Source organism: Lagopus leucura, unplaced genomic scaffold, assembly GCF_019238085.1.
Source record: "Lagopus leucura isolate 7727_CA_CO unplaced genomic scaffold, USGS_WTPT01 Super-Scaffold_100018, whole genome shotgun sequence".
NCBI lineage: Eukaryota > Metazoa > Chordata > Aves > Galliformes > Phasianidae > Lagopus > Lagopus leucura.
In genome coordinates this window covers 9,341,276-9,357,019 of record NW_024962272.1, presented here as the reverse complement: position 1 = coordinate 9,357,019, position 15,744 = coordinate 9,341,276, and the positions used below count along the sequence as shown (strand labels likewise).

At 43.5% G+C, this 15,744-nt stretch overlaps 1 protein-coding gene across 3 annotated transcripts in view; it reads right to left on the bottom strand.

Annotated features, from left to right (window-relative positions):
- The window catches only part of PCSK5 (proprotein convertase subtilisin/kexin type 5), a 267,838-nt gene extending 264,206 nt beyond the window's left edge, over positions 1 to 3,632 (bottom strand). For 2 of the 3 annotated variants that reach the window (XM_042877361.1, XM_042877362.1), the window contains exon 1: positions 2,940 to 3,632. In XM_042877361.1, the coding sequence (XP_042733295.1) occupies positions 2,940 to 3,137 (198 nt within the window). In that variant the 5' untranslated portion in view covers positions 3,138 to 3,632. Of the gene's footprint in view, positions 1 to 1,971; positions 2,027 to 2,939 lie in introns of those variants that run through there. The other variant, XM_042877366.1, reaches the window with a different exon arrangement.
- Positions 3,633 to 15,744: the final 12,112 nt, after the last annotated feature.

The window sequence follows — 15,744 nt, the reverse complement described above, 5'->3', positions numbered from 1 at the left end:
TTTTTTTTAAAGTAGTAATAAAAAAGGGCTGCTCCAAAAGTAATACCTTTAATTTTATTACATTGGTCCATGTGTCAGAGGTGGATGTTGGTGGGACAGCAGTAGAGGTTGCACCTTCCTGACAATATCCCTTACATGTTGTTGCCATTTGACAGATGGCAGCAGAAGGACACTCTGACAAAACAGCATCTGACATGGAAGTGTGAATGAAGCAAAGACGTGTCACTGAAGTCCGCCATGTGGAAAAAATGGCACCCACTGGCATTCATCAATTCTTGCTGAACATTTATAGAGACCCAAAAGTAAATATGAGCACAGTGAGGCAGTGGGTGATACGTTTCACCAGTGGTGTCAGTGGTTCACCTCCACTGGTACAGATTTTCACAAGCTCACCCACTCAGGGTCTTGTTCATCGCTGGCAAAAATGCAGAGCTCTTGGTGATGTGTTTTGTAGCTGTGAATTTGCCCCACTGTTAAAGTGTTTTTGCCATTCAGATGGAAATAAACAGGAGTCATTATTTTTGGAGCCACTTACGTAACTATCTTACACAGACTTTGAACCACACTTTTATATGTTAAGATACAAGTGGTCAAACGACAGTCATTTCAATTACTTCGTGAACTCTGAGTTCTCCAAGTATCCATCCTATCTAGCAACCAGGTCAATATAAATTAAATTGTACAAGGCCCAGCTGTGAACTAAAGGAAGTATAGATTTACTGCAGACTGACCACCAGTACAGCAATGGCCATGCTACCATGGAAATACATTTGGAGATAATTTTGCACATAATTACCAGAAACTTAGAACTGCCCATAATGAAAAGATAGTTGTGAAAGGAAATTTTGTCTAAGACTGTGAATGCATAAGACTTCTTTGGATGCAGACTGTACAATAGTAGAACGCTGAGCTCTTCAATGTGGCGTAACAACAAAAATACATACAGGTTATATTTCTTTCCACATGCCTAGCGTCTTGCACTTGAAGGCTTGCTACAGCCAGAAGACAAAGAATCACCAATCAGTCTGGCTTACAATGTTGCTGATGTTTTCTTTCTCATACACACATCATTCGACTTTCCTACATTACTCCTCTACTGGCAGTTGCCCTGTCTACACAACAAAATAACTAAAGATTCCCTTCACATATGCTCTTTTTTATCTGCATATCCAGTGATGTATTTTCCAGTTATTCATTATTTATAGTCTCTATTTTCTCTCCTTCCTATCTGTACACCTGATCAGTAATGTATGTATTATTAATATATATAGGTGTGTGCATGGCACCTCACTGAAGCATAAGAAGGCCAAGGGTGCTTACCGGGTCCTTTCCTTCACTCAGCGGGAGGTTCAGACATGCCAGCTACAAAAAGGCAGTCCTGAGCCCCCCAGATGAGGTGAGGGAAGGCAGAAGGGAGAAGAAGGGAACCCTGCAGTTTGCTGTCATTTGCTGCAGTGCTACAAAGGCCGAAATAGGAATATACAAATGTTATTCATGCATTCCTGTATTTTATATTCATATTCATACATATCCTGTATTGTATGCGTAAAAATGCATTCAATTTTGACACAAAAACTTCCTTTAGAATTTCTGTGCCTTTGAATGGAAGCAGTATTTCCTACCTGCCCGCATGCATCACATGGGAAGTTGGCACCGCCTGCCCAAGCACATGCATAGCTGATTTCAAGCGTTCTGTGCTGCCTATACCACTTATCAGCTTTTTGTATGCAAAATATTTACCTTGTGAACAGCAGGACCACCTCACCCAGGATTGCAATGATGGAGAATGGCTGAGATGCAGACTCCAAACTCTTGTGGTCAATGGTACAGCATGTGGGAACTCCTTTCACCACACAAACAGAACCAGTGCCACCCTGATCTCCCTGAAGCCAAAGGCCTACTGTGTTAACACAGTAGTGTTAACAATAGTATTCTTACAACTAACTCATTGTGAGAGGAAAGCTTCCATACCTGTAAATGATCACTTCTAAACTTCTGACTCACGTGGTGAGTCTAGATGCAGAGATGTTCACACACACGGTGCAGCAGCACTGGATGTTGTTCAAGCACTATGCACTGCGATGGTGACTCACATTTTCAGGCTGTCAGAGAACCGTAAATATCGGCCATGACCTCTGTCAGAGAAAGCGACCTCAGGACACGCTACCCCCCAAGCCGAGCTTGCTGCGGCAGCGAGGGCGCACGCCGCCACACGCGGGTGTTCCCCCCTCGCAGCCCCTAGATCTGCGGGATCCGAGAGCTTTCCCGCGGGAGACCCCAGCTCCGGCCGGCTTCAGGTGCGTTTCGGCTGAACATCCGCGGGCTGCACACAGCCTCGCTCCAGCAGCGCCGGCAGCCGGGAGCCGACTCATCGGGGAGCTGGCAGCGAGGCTGCGGACCGAGCAGTGGGCAGGCGGTCCGGCCCGGCCAGCTCCCGCCCGGGGCACCGCGGCGCCTTTCCGGACAGCGGCGCGGGACCACCCTGTCACCTCTCCCCGCCTCGCCTGCCGACTCGGGGAGGGCCGGGACGCCCCCGGCGGCGGCGACGGCGGCTGCCACGTCCTGGCTGCTGGGGACAGGCGCGCTCGCCGTGGGACGCGCCGCTCTCCGGATTTTTTTTGGCGGAGGAGGGGCGGGGAGCGCGAAGTTCGGCGCGGAGGCAGCGCGATGGAGGGCAGAGCCCCGCCGCGGCCCCACGCCCCCGGCTCCTCGCCCGCGGGAGGCTCCGCGTAGCGCGGCCCCGCTCCGCACCTGGCCGCGGAGGGGGCGCTGCGCACCGCCCGCGCGGCTCCGGCCCCGCGCGGCTCTGCCTACCTGCCCCGCGCATCACCTCCGCCGGCCGCGGGAGGCCGGGGTGGCGCGGGGCCCGCGGCGGGCCGGAGCCGGCCGTCCCTCACCCGCCCGCCCGCTCGCTCGGAAGTAGTTGTAAGGAGGGTTACCTGTCCTATATTGACGTATCCGTATTTGCTAGCTATCCGGTTGGCCTCCGGCAGCCCCCCAGCTATCCGCACAGCCCAGTGGTTGGTGTAGAGGCGCGTCCTGCAGGCGGGCAGCAGGAACCCCAACACCAGGGTTAGCCGGCAGAGAAGGTCCCCGCCGCCTCCGCCTCCCCAGAAGCAGCGGCGTTTCCAGCCCATCTTCTGCTCCTCCGCGCGCAGCCCCCGCAAAACTTCTCCTTCCTTCTTCCGAGGCTCTCCGCCTTACCTCCGGGCGACAGCGGCGGCGCGTCCTCCGAAGTTAGCCCGAGGAGGAAACTAGAAAGAGCCTGGAATAGTGCATTGAACTGCCCGCGGTCGAGCGACGAGGGGCTGGGAATAGTGACTACGATCGGCAACAGAGCTCGGTGCCGTCCCCTCCTCCCGCTGCTCTTCAGGGATTAAGTAACTTGCTCGGAGAGCTTCTCGCACAGTTCCGGAGCGCCAGCCTTCTCCCGCTGTCTCCCGCTACATGGAAGTCCTTTGGCCACGGGGAGGAGGTTCCTTCTCCCGTTTCCCTCCGCTCTGACTTCCCCCGCCTATGCTCCTCTGCCTTCCCTTCCCCTCTTGCCCGGAGCCCGGGAGCAGCGCGGCGGCGGCGGCAGGCGGTGTGTGAGTGTTGGCAGCTGAGCGCCTCAGTTCACTCCGGCTCGGCCACCTCCCTCTCCCCTCCCTCCGTCCTCCTCCCTCTCCTCCTCCTCCTCCTCCTCCTCCCGCCCTCGCTCCCGCCCGCCCGGCAGCTCCAAGGGCCAGGGGAAATGGCAGCCGCGCCGGCCCCGCGCCCCGCCGCCCCCCGGCCGCGCAGCCGGGTCCGCGGTTGCCGGCCCCGCCACCCCCGCGCCTCCCTCCCTTCGGGTCCGGAGGCCGCCTCTCCGCCGGCCGGGCCGCGGGAACCGCCGAGAGGTGCGAGGCCTGCGGCAAGGCCTCGTGTCTGGCGGCAGCCGCGGCTCCCCAGCCGTGTCCCCGTAGGAGCCGGGGGCGAGGAGGGGCCGCGGTGGAGCCGGGCCCGGCACGTGAAGCCGCGGCAGCGGGCCAGGATGGGCAACAGGACGCGGGCAGCGCGGGAACTGCCTCTCCCGCCCGCAGCGGCGGCGCCTCCTGGCCCCTCACGAGGGTCTGCCTGCGGCAGCCGGCCCCGACTCAATGCACATCGTTTGACGTTATTCGGTGTTAAAATGTCCCGCGAGGGGTCACTGCGGTCCGGCAGGGAAGCCGGACAGGGGAGTTCGTCGGGAGAGCCCTGCGGGAGGGAACGGCGGAGCGGGCCGTATGGCGGGGTGCGAGAAGCAGCCACGTCTGCAGCGGGCTTGGGGGCTGGTGTTGCGCTGCCGGCTGTCCCCATTCAGGTCCTCGCTTCGTTACAGGAAAGTTAGGAGCGGTCCGTGAAACTCAGTTGTGATACACCCGCCGTGAGGATCCTCTGCTGCCTGTGGAGGAGTTGCGCATGAGGACTGCTAGCAGTTTGAAGTGTCAGTGGTGGGTTTTGTTTGTTTCTGAGGAGCCTGTGGTGTCCTGTAAGGCCGGGCAGCTGTCCTCCTTATCTCAAGGATCTGATATAGGAGAAGTTTAGTGGTTACAGACAATGGTACAGTAACCTGTTGTGCCTTTTCCTCTCAAGACCTGAGCTCCAAAGCTGTTCTTTCCTAATAAAGTAGAAAAAAAAAAAATGCACACAATTGACATGCTGCCTTCCATTTTAAACTGTTCCCTGCCCTAAGTCCGTTCATTTTTCCCCCAAACATCGTTATATAAATACATAACATCCTCCTATGACTTCTGATGGCTTTTAAAGGGGAGAAAATGGGCAAATCCATTCTCTACTTACTTATTTTAATTGCAAAAAATAATGGGGTAGTGGTTAGCTGTTCCCTGTCAGTATTATTTTCCCTGTGGTGTGCAGTATCATTTGCTTGGTGTATTACAACACAAAATTTTTTGACATTTGTAGTTTGAAGTCTGACTGTGGGTTACTTTCCCCAGGATTCTACGGGTAATGGCTCGCTGTTAACAAATAATTCTTCTACTGAAACCTCAGTCCAACACTATTTGGGTGCAGGAGCAACAGCATTAGACCCAGTCAGTTACATCTTGCTGCAAATATAAGTATGCATTCATTGAATATACCATTAAATATTCTCTATCAGTTAGCACTCCTTATTGACTGGTTCAAAGGAAATTATACAAGTCAGCTGTCTTCTCTATCTCGAGTGTTTTAAGTATGTTTAATCATGAGTGGCCACCATATTGAAGTACGTAGCAATCAATGGGTCACAAAATCTGAAGTTTGAGTTCATTTAGAGAGGATAAATTAAAAATGTGTTTTCTGATCTTGGTGAATTTTGGTGTTATTTTGACCGTCTTGTTTTCTGCCATAGATCTACGTTTTTTTTTTTTTCTTCCACAAAAGGCACAAGTTATGTATAAAAAAATAAATCTGCTCTGTCATTTCAGTATCTTCTTCCAGCTTTGGTTATGTGAAAAGTATTTCATATATAGGAACCAAAGCCACGAGGAGTAGACTTTATAAAAACTCTTTTCCTGTTCACTGTGAACAAATGAACCCAAGTGTCTTTTTGTAATGCTGCATTGTATGGTATAGCTTAACAACAAACTTACCTTAAAGCAGCCTTTGAAAAAAGGGAGTTACAGTCCTCAGATACATGTTGTGTATGAGCAGAGTCCTGTTTGCTGAGCCCATAGAGGCAGCTGGCTGAAAAAGGTCATAATGCAGAGTGTATGAAACCACTTCAATGTGAACCCCAAGCTGTGCAGTTTTGCAGAATGCTCATCATAGCCCAGTCCATAGTGGGGGCTGCACTTCTTTCCCAATATGAAGTGAGAATGCTGGCAATCCTAAGCTGTGCCACGTCCTGATAAAATATGGTTCTTTTCAACAGCGTTAGGAGATGCGAGTGGTGAGAGCCCCGAGGGGATGACCAGCAATGTTGTAGTTCAGTTCAGCATACCTGCTGTATGTGTGCCACACATAGTTTGTAGCTCAGCTTGCTTCTGTGCTGTGTGAGAGGCTTGGATAGCTTCTCTGTGTACTCCACACCAGGGATTTTTCACCTCCAAGCGAGTGCAGAGGAGAATTGATCCTTTTCATCACTATCATCACAACTCGTTCCTTTTATCTCATTCTTTTTCTACTTCTTTATCCCTCTGCTATGATCAAAATCAATATCTGACTGTTCAAAATGCAAGTTTCCATGTATTTCTATCTTGTCCCTTACTTATTGATACTAATCCCTAAATGCCTCCTCTACCGTTAATTCCAAATAGTTGTGATCCAGGATGTGACCTCTGTCTCTGTTCACATCTGATCTAATTGCCTCTGTTCTCACTATTTTGCCCATCTAGTCCTGCAACTCTTCTCCCCTTTGAAGTCCTTCTCCAGCTCTGAAAATCCCTCTGGCTCACTAGCCTTTTGCAGCCCAGACTATACTTGATTTTAGCATCCCAGCACTTTTCCATTTGAGTTTTGTAGATCAGTGTTCCAGAGATGTGTTATTCACCCTCAGGTCATAATTAAGGAGGAAACCACTATTCAGTGTAAGCAACAGCCCAAGAATAAGTCCTGCAAATAGATACACTGGGCCATGAACACCTTCTAGAACAGAGAACTATTTCAGAAGGAGCTAGAGGCATGTGTTCATCAAATTTCCGAGCGAGAGGTTCTGGAGTGCAGTAGATTAAATAGTATTCTTCAGGGAAGAGGAGAGAAAGCTTCAGTGAGTGGAGGTTGTATCAGGGAGTGATTGAGAGTTTGCCTTAAAAAGATGGATAATTTTGAAATACAAAGTAGCATCAACATTTCTTGGTTTCCAGCCATAGCTGGTTCTTACAAGCAGTGCAGGTGGGTCACTTGACAGCAGCCATCATATGAGCCAATTTGCTGGTATGCAGTCCTTTCATCTGCCATTTTCCACGCTTCAGGGTTATTCCTCAGTTTTGTTTACCTTTAACTTCATCCGGTTTTAAAAGACTAAGGTTTGGGGGATTGACCGTTTATCTGTCTATCTGTCTATCTATCTATCTATCTATCTATCTATCTATCTATCTATTTCTACATAAAACACTGTTTTTACACAGTTTTTATTAACAGCTTTACTTGGCAAATTCTCCTTATTCACTGAAAAAGCATGCAATCCTGTTTTGAGTTCATCACTGTTCTCATGAAAAGCCGCAAATGCTTGTCCAAATGTCAAGGAACATTTTCCACCTGTACATTAGATACCTTTCTGAGTTCAGAGGGACTTTTCAGTATCCTTTCCATGTCTAAAGGGGAACTACCAGGAAGAGGGAGTCATACTCTTTAAAAGGGACTGTGGTTATAGGACAAGGTAAAATGGTTTCAAACTTAAAAGGGATAGATTTAGAGTTGATACAGGGAGGAAGTCTTTTACAGTGAGGATGTTGAGGCACTGTAATAGATTGCCCAGAGATGTAGGTGCCCCATCCCTGGAGACTTTCAAGACCAGGCTGGATGGGGTTTTGGGCAACCTGGTCTAGCTGTAGTTGTCCCTGTTCATTGCAGTGGAGTTGGACTAGGTGGTCTTTAAAGGTCTCTTCCAATCTAAAGATTCTGTGATTCTATGACTTTCTGAGGATTATCACCCACACTGTTCCTAGTGTGTTGTCTGTGGAGTCCGTGCCCTATTCCTATGCAGTCCAGAGCAAAGCAAGAATTTTATGTAAGAATTTCTGTTTCCATTTCCTGTTGGTCAATGTGGGAGTGAGTACAATAACAGACAGCAGTCTTTATTGAGTCTTATGGCAGTGCAGAGGAGGAAAGTCTCCTGCCCTGGATGAAGACAAGAAACAGAGGGGAAAAAGAGTTTGGAACAGGAAAAGGAAACAGAAAGAAACTGGGATGGGGATGTATCATAGCAACTGTATTCAGGTTGTGCTCAACTCAAGCCTTACGTTTTTCTAAGGAATGTAATGTAATGTTCAGTGATTCATGTAAGGAAACAAAGGCTAGCCATGGTTCTGGCTGGGAATGTGAGTGAAATTTCTGTTGATAGTGAGAAAAGAGAATTTGGGTCTGCACACTAGAATAGATATGAGTCTGGGCTTTTGCTGATCAGTGATTGTTTGACCCAAGGCCTTCCTCATTCATTTATCATGAGGATTTTATTTTGTGCTTATGAATAAGACAGTATTGCATATTTTTCCATTCTGTTAACATTGTATTTTCTCACACCATTCCTTCTTCAATCATCTTTATCGTCTTTTTGAAGGCATGGCTCCCTGCTCATTCTAGTTTTGACCTACTATCGGGCATAATTTAAAAAGATACTGATCTTAATCTAAAGGGACTTGAATTGCCTTCTTTGCCAGCTTGTTCATGTTTGCCATTTCCCATATGTACTAATCCATCTCTTTAGTCTAAAAACTATGTCATTAAATCATGTTAACAAAGCATATATCTTTCTTTTTTCCTTTTTCTCCTTTTTTTTTTTTCTATCATTCTTTCTTAATATAATTTCAGACTGCTTTAGTAGCAAAACACAATATGCAGACACAATAAATGGCTAAGGCATGATTGGAAAGGAAGGGTGCTCAAAGGAAGGAGTCTTTTTTAGATGGCTTCATTGCCATCCTATAACTCCAGATCCTGAGGGCTTTTTTCAGAAGAACTGTATTTTCCCTTTCCAGCTTCTCTCTGGATTGTGATGTTTCAAGAAAATGATCTTAAGCTCATGTAGAGAATGGATGTCTAAATAGTGTTCCTAAGTGTGAATGGTAGCTGTGAATGGTACCTCGGAATGGTAGCTGTGGAAATTATCTTGGGCCCCTTTAATTTGATGGTGGAGCAATAGTTTACCTGAAATGACTCATCCATATGAATTCGTCTACATGGAAGATGTTTGTTGGTTTTTGTTCTTCTTTATCACAAGTTCAGTTGAGTTAACATTCCAGAAAGCTCATTTCTCAATCGTCTTCTGAGTCAGAATTATAGCTACACTTTTCTGTTTAACTGACTCAGCTGTACTGTAAGCAGATATAGGAGTTTCCTCTTATTGTATCATAGAAACCAGTGAATGAAAAAGTACTAATAATTTCACTATTCTTTTCTTAGGCCAATACACTGTTGTCATTGTATGTCTGAGATCAAATTCCTGTTAAAAAGATAGAGGCAAGTGAGGATCTACTCTACTGTTCCAGTTAGAAGCATTACCAGAAATAAAAGCAAAAAAAAGAAGGAAAAAAAAAATAAAAAAAGAAAACAAAAGAAAACAAACAAACAAACCCTGTAGCTATTTCTCTTTACCTGAAGAGGAAAAAATGTCATACTTCCTGTGTCCTACCATCATTTTCAGAGCCCTCGTTGTTTTTCAGGCTCAGTTGTGTCTAAACCCCATTCAAACTATCACAGATCCCTCTGTAGGAGAGCTGGTTCTTCACAGCAATGTTTGGTACCTCCTTTCTCTATGGGATTGTCTTCTCAGACAATCTTTATCTTGGTTCATGGCTTCCATGAGACTTGTCATGATGTTCATGTATATGCTTTAATGCCTAAGTAGAAAGAATGATAATGTTTAATCTTCATTGCCCTCTTCTTGTTGCCTGAGGAGGTGGAAGTCATGCATTTAACATGTAAAATAATTTAAGCACTTTTTTCACTAATATATGGAAATAATAGTTCTAGAACATTGTTTTCAACTGGAGGCTCTTTCCTAATCCCAGTAAAACTGCTATGAATTATATTCTTGCCATTTATTTGCATAGTACTTGTTCAGTGCAATTATTGTGCCTTGAAATAAAAAGAGCTTCTTCACTAAAGCCTCTGCCTAACAAGAGATACAACCTCGAAGTGCTGAATTTATTAGTGTAGAAGGAAACTGAAAGAGCACCAACCTCTAATTTTGAGATATGGCAAGTTTTTGCACATTCTGTGTTTCAGACAAGAAAGAAGCTGGAGACAAGTTTTTTAATACATATAACCTTGAGTTGCTGGTGGTTGAGCAAGAAATAGTCCTATAATAATTCTGTTGCTAGGAAGTAGAAGGTCACAGCTGTGAAACATCCTTATCTCCTAAGATGCCATTCACAAACTTTCTTGACTTGAACAGCGAGTAAACCAGAGGGTTTACCAAATAGAAGAGCAGTGTGACCACACGTAGAACTGAATAAATAAGCTCTTCCCTGTTGCATAGTAGTAATTAAGTCAATGTCAAGAATGCAAAAATGAGGCTAGCCATTTGTTATTTTTAAACAAAATCGGAAAAAGATTCATCTATCTCTGGTATGTCATGGCAGATTTGAAGTCTGGAGAAAGACATGTTGAACAGAAAAGGCAGACTTCTGTACAAATGGCCCAGCCACAAAGGGAAGTCACTGTGAGTGCAAAGTATTTTTCTCAAGTTGATGAAATGCATCATCTACCTCAGAAAAACATTTTGCTGTATGGGTTCCTTAAGGAGCCGGTTCTGGCACTTCTGTCATAATGGATGCAAAAGATGCACAACTCACAGTCACTTCTGTGGTCTGTGCACTGAAAAGAAGGGGTGCACTGACAGTTTCTGTCAGAGTCTCTTTGGTGTTTTTTTATTTGATAGAAATGACAGAAAAATGCATCAGCAAGGGTTCTTTCCCAAATTCTCTCCGTCATATTTTTTTGTTTAAATAGTCCTTACTGCTTTAAGGCCCATCTGCCTTTCCTTCTCTTCTTGTCTCACCGCTGCTGTGAAGATCTCTCTCAATCTTTGCCCGGTTTATCATTTCCTCAGTGCATTTGCATCAGGAGAGCTCCTCCCTACATCTTCACTCATATAGCTATTCTCTATGTCCTCCTGGGATGTTGTTCTCTGTGCACCTGTTTATCAGGAAGAACAAGGGCTTTATCTGAAAGTTTTCATGACTTATAATTATCATGACGATCTAGTGTGTCTAGTACAGCGCTGCTGAGAGACACTCTCTAAATTATTTTATCTTTGGGATAGATAATAGCCTAATGATCTGTAACAGGTAGTACATGTTCAAAGTGCAGTGTCTGCAGCACTCATAAATGGCAACTCTGAATCAGAAGTTATAGCAGTGATGAGTCTTCAACACAGTGATTTGTAAACCAGCACTGAAGGAAACTACCTCTGAGGAAAGAACAAGGATCTTGGTGTGTTTACTGCTCACTAATTCAGACAGCTTATTTCTCTCAGAAAGTTCTAAGAATGTTGCATTTTATTGTAAACCTTCTACATGTCTGGTACCCTCATCAGTGCATTTACAGTCTAAACAATGGTTGCTGGGGAATTATGATAACTGATAAATGAAATAAATACACTTAGAGATGCAAGCATCATCAGAGTCTTAAGTTTAACTAGGTTCTTAAATATTTACCTTCAAATGGACTTTAACGGACATAAGATTCTGTTACATTTTGTTCTATACCAAGAGCAAGGAAGAAAGGAAAAGTAAAGAAAAAAAAAAATAAGCAAAAAATGGAAGAGAAAAAAATAAAATAATTAATTACCAATATGAGAGTTAGAAAACTTAAGCCCCTGGTCAGAGTTAAGTCTAAAATAGGCATTTTATTATAACTGATAAGAATAGTATGCAAGTTTACTACGTGGGCAATATATGATTTACGATCTCTCTCAGTATTCATTTCCTTGCTGTTAAGTGCCCCAGCTTTGTAAATGATGTGATGCTGACAATAAAGTACATTTTCTTGGGGACTTAACTGTTTTTTAAAATGAAAGTGATTTTGGTTGGGATTTATATTGTGAGTGACACAAAAGACAGTTTTTGCCACCTTTCTCTTCTGTTAGGAAATTAAACTCCCACAGTTCAGGAGGAAATTAGATTGCTCCCAGAAAGATTTCACTCATTCTGGAAGAAATATAAAACACTGGTTCTAAATTACGTCAAGTTCTACTCCCATTAGCACTCTTTATTCCTTTCTTTGTCAGCCTTCAGTCTGCTCTTTGTTGCCTCCTCATCTGGATAATCAGAGCCAAATATTTGTGTTTTTAAATTTTTCCTTCAGTAACTGAGCATTTACAGAGCAAACAAAGAAAGTGAGAACATTTGCCAACATACCTGTTAAAAGTCTGGCACTTCCCTGTGTCCCTTTTATTTACACTGGTTTTCCTTATTCTTTAAAATGCAGATTACTTCGTGAAATAAATGAGATGTGGGGACCTGTTTACAGAATGCATTTGTGATTCTCATGGTTAAAACAAAACAAAACAAAAAATATTGCTGAAATCATCGTTGGAAAGAGCATTTATGCAGAGATAGTGATGTAGGAAGTGTTTCTGGTCAGACAGTTTTATCCTTGTATTCTGGAGAATTGCTTCCTCCGTGAGATGTATGTAATCACTATGATTTGCTGAAGGGCAATAAAGTATTTATTTTTGTCAGTTCTGTGGGTCAGTAGCCATAAACTTCAATATTCATGATGTAAAAAGTGTATCTACAGCAATTATCATTTAGGTCTGTCCACCAGATCGTTCTCTTTTGTGAACCTTTTATGAGAGTCTCATGAATGCAACAAAATCGTTCTCACAGATATACATAAAATATAACTGTGATGTTTAAAAGTTACATTTAGAAGCTCTACCCAGAAAGTAAATCTTTTAATCATCTTTTTTTTTTTTTTTTTTTTTTTTTTTTTTTTTTTTTTTCTGCAAACAGTACCTTGGTCAAGGCCTGTGTGACCCAGAGAGAAAACAGCTCAAAATGTTCATGCTAGCACTCCTTGAGAGGGAAAAAAGTCTGGGCTCTCTCAGGATCTCCCTCTGACCAGCAGAGTCATGTGCACAGAAACAGTACCCTCTGATTTATGTGGTCAGTTACAGCTTGACAGCATGGATGGATTTTGGTATATCCTGTGTCAGTTCACTTTTTTACTTCATCTACCCATCCACAAAGTAAACAAAAATAGAGAGAATTTAATCATCCCCCAACACTAAATTAATGGATAAAGACTGACATTTTTGGTGAAGTTTCAGTAAAAAGGAAAGGGACTGAATCCCCTATCATATTACTTCCAGTGGAGCAGAGGAATCCAGCAACATGCAGCAGGCTCTTAAGGGCAGTGTCCTGTGCTTGCTTAGGCAATTATAATCTGAATTACTTGTTCAGCTCTCATTCAGGCCTGTTTTCTGATCAATTCCACAGCTGTATATCACTCTTTGTTGCCATCAGAAGAAATGTTCCAGCTTTGCGTTGGTGTAATGGAGAACTGGATCTGGCTCACTGAGTCAGCATGGTATGTGTCCAGCTTATTAGTGAGAGGGCACTGATTCAGGTCATGTAACTGCACAATCACCACTGAATATCTCTGGGCTGGGTCCCAGTGTATATTATTTATTCCCCTGAAGTGCAGACGAACTTTGTTAACTTGGCTGTGAGATGGTCTCAAGATGACAAGGATGATGCAACCCTTTCTGAGTAATATTGTTAATGTTACTTCAGCTACAGGAAATGATGCTTGAATGCTGCTGCATGCATTAGGAGAACACGAATTCCTTCTCCAACAGAACACACTTTGTTCAGCGCCAGTAATATCACAGGTGAGGACCAAACAGAAAACCTTTTAACATAAACAAAGAAAACAATATAACACAACTGGCAAGCTTTTCATCTCTAGTGTCACAGGGAGACGCTGTCAGGATGAGAAGTTAACACATGGGAGCCAGCTGTAGCAACTAAATGTCTCAAGGAAACTTGTTCTTACATAATGAAATCCATTCACAAGGAATATCACAGAAAGTTGGAGTGACCTGATAAAACTCTGAGGAGATTACCAGATTTATTCTTGGAAAGGCAAGAAAGTGAAACTCAAAGCCTGACAGATTTTGAAAATGATGAAAATGTGACTGTTAATTCAAAAGTTTTATTTCCAGATGTTCAGAGAACTGATTTTTTTAAAGATAGCATGTTGCATAATATGTTGGAAAACCACCTGTGAGTGTTTGTAAAACAAACTAAGACCAAATCAGAAAAACAGCTATGTCTAGAAATGTAGCAGGATATACCATGAAAAACTGCTAAAATTACTGGGGCAGAATTCTGGAATTATAGCTTTGCCATAAGCTCATTACTAAAAAACCATGCTGCTCTGCTGCCCTGGAGCAGCCAGGGAAAGTAATTTAAGAAAACAGTGACTTGCAGAATGAGGTCACTACACTGAGCTATACCAAGTGTACAGTACCTCAACACAGCAGTGCAGGTATGTGTAAGACATACCTGATATGTGATACGACAGTGCTCCTTGCCCTTTCCTGCTGGTGTGCACAGGGAGGAGACCGTGGTCACAGCAAGGGACAATGCCGAGTCATCTTCTGACCTGCTGTTTATTAGAGGAGCAAGTCTCTCAATACCTGCCAGGCTTGCCTGTGTGATTCTCGGTATTGCAAACATAACTAAGATTTTCCTGCTGCTGCAGACCCTCTGGTCATTATAACATGCAGGAAGCTCCAGGTACTGTTATTCATTTCATTCATCTGAATAAACACAAGCTAGAAGTAGATGAAGTACTTATTGTACTTTAGAAATGGCAAGATAAATGCTTACACTACACTTCCAAACATTTACAGTACACTGATGTCCTTAATCGGATATCAAAGTAGCTTAAGTGTTTAAATCATTTAAAGTCTAATTAAAGGTAAAATCATTGTTCTGTGCATTTCTTTTGCTATGGATCAAGTAAAATCCCAGATTTGAACTCCAACTTTTAGGAAGCCATTAATAAAATGAGTCTCATTAATGTCAAACTGCTTGATTAAGGACCTGATTAAAAACCATTTGACATTAATGAGACTCATTTTATTAAAGGCTTTTAAAATCAGACACATTCACAGATGGAGGCTGAGTTAAGAAAGTGTGTACATGTGTACAATGTATTTGTCTATGAATCCATTGCAGGATGGTCTGCATAGCTCACAGAAGAATGAGACACTAAAGAAGGCTTACAGCTGACCTTTAAACTTCATTGATTGTACTGCAAACCTTGTTAATGTTTTTATTTGTCTTATGTTAGTTATGTTATACTAGTTGCAAATTCTCTCCAAGGTAATATGCAGGTCCCCAGATTGTGAAGATGTGCATTTCTCACTACGGTAATCGTAAGGAGAACGAGCAGTGAAATTTGAACTCTCTTGGATCTGTTTCTTCCAGCGAGACAACAGAAAAGGGCTGTACTGTTCTGGAATTCTGACAGTGTGAGTGCAGCGGTTCTTTGTCAGACCTTTGTAATTAGAATAGTTTTGTCACATTTGGATGTGAATGTATTCCCTTGTGACCAAGGGAAAAAAACTTGTTTGCAAATGGAAGAAACATATATTTTACACTCTGATAAATAATAAATGAATACGATCTGCTTAACCTTATATGTATCTTCACCTTCTACTAATGTCTGCAGGCAAAAATCCACATCTTTAAGAGGGAAATTTTTCAAAGTTTTGCTTTTATTATAGCAGACGGTTGTTTAAAATATTTTGGAAACATCTGTAAAATGTTTGCTGCTAATCAAGCTCTCACATGAAACCAAGTAGTCCCCAGGGAAGAGGAGATATATGTATCATGATGCTTGCTTCAAGAACATATTTAGTTTGTTTTGAGCTTGGCTGGAATTAAAAAATATAGTTGATAAACCAACAGTTATTTGTCATGTTACTGCACAACAGTATGAGTTTGTCAGGGGTGGTCAGTTGTCTGATTCAATTTTGTTTTTGTGTTTAGATGTCACACAGTAAATCATTTGTTTGTGAATCTATCTGTACAGTTTTGAAGCCTGAGCATAATAGTTTTATTTGCT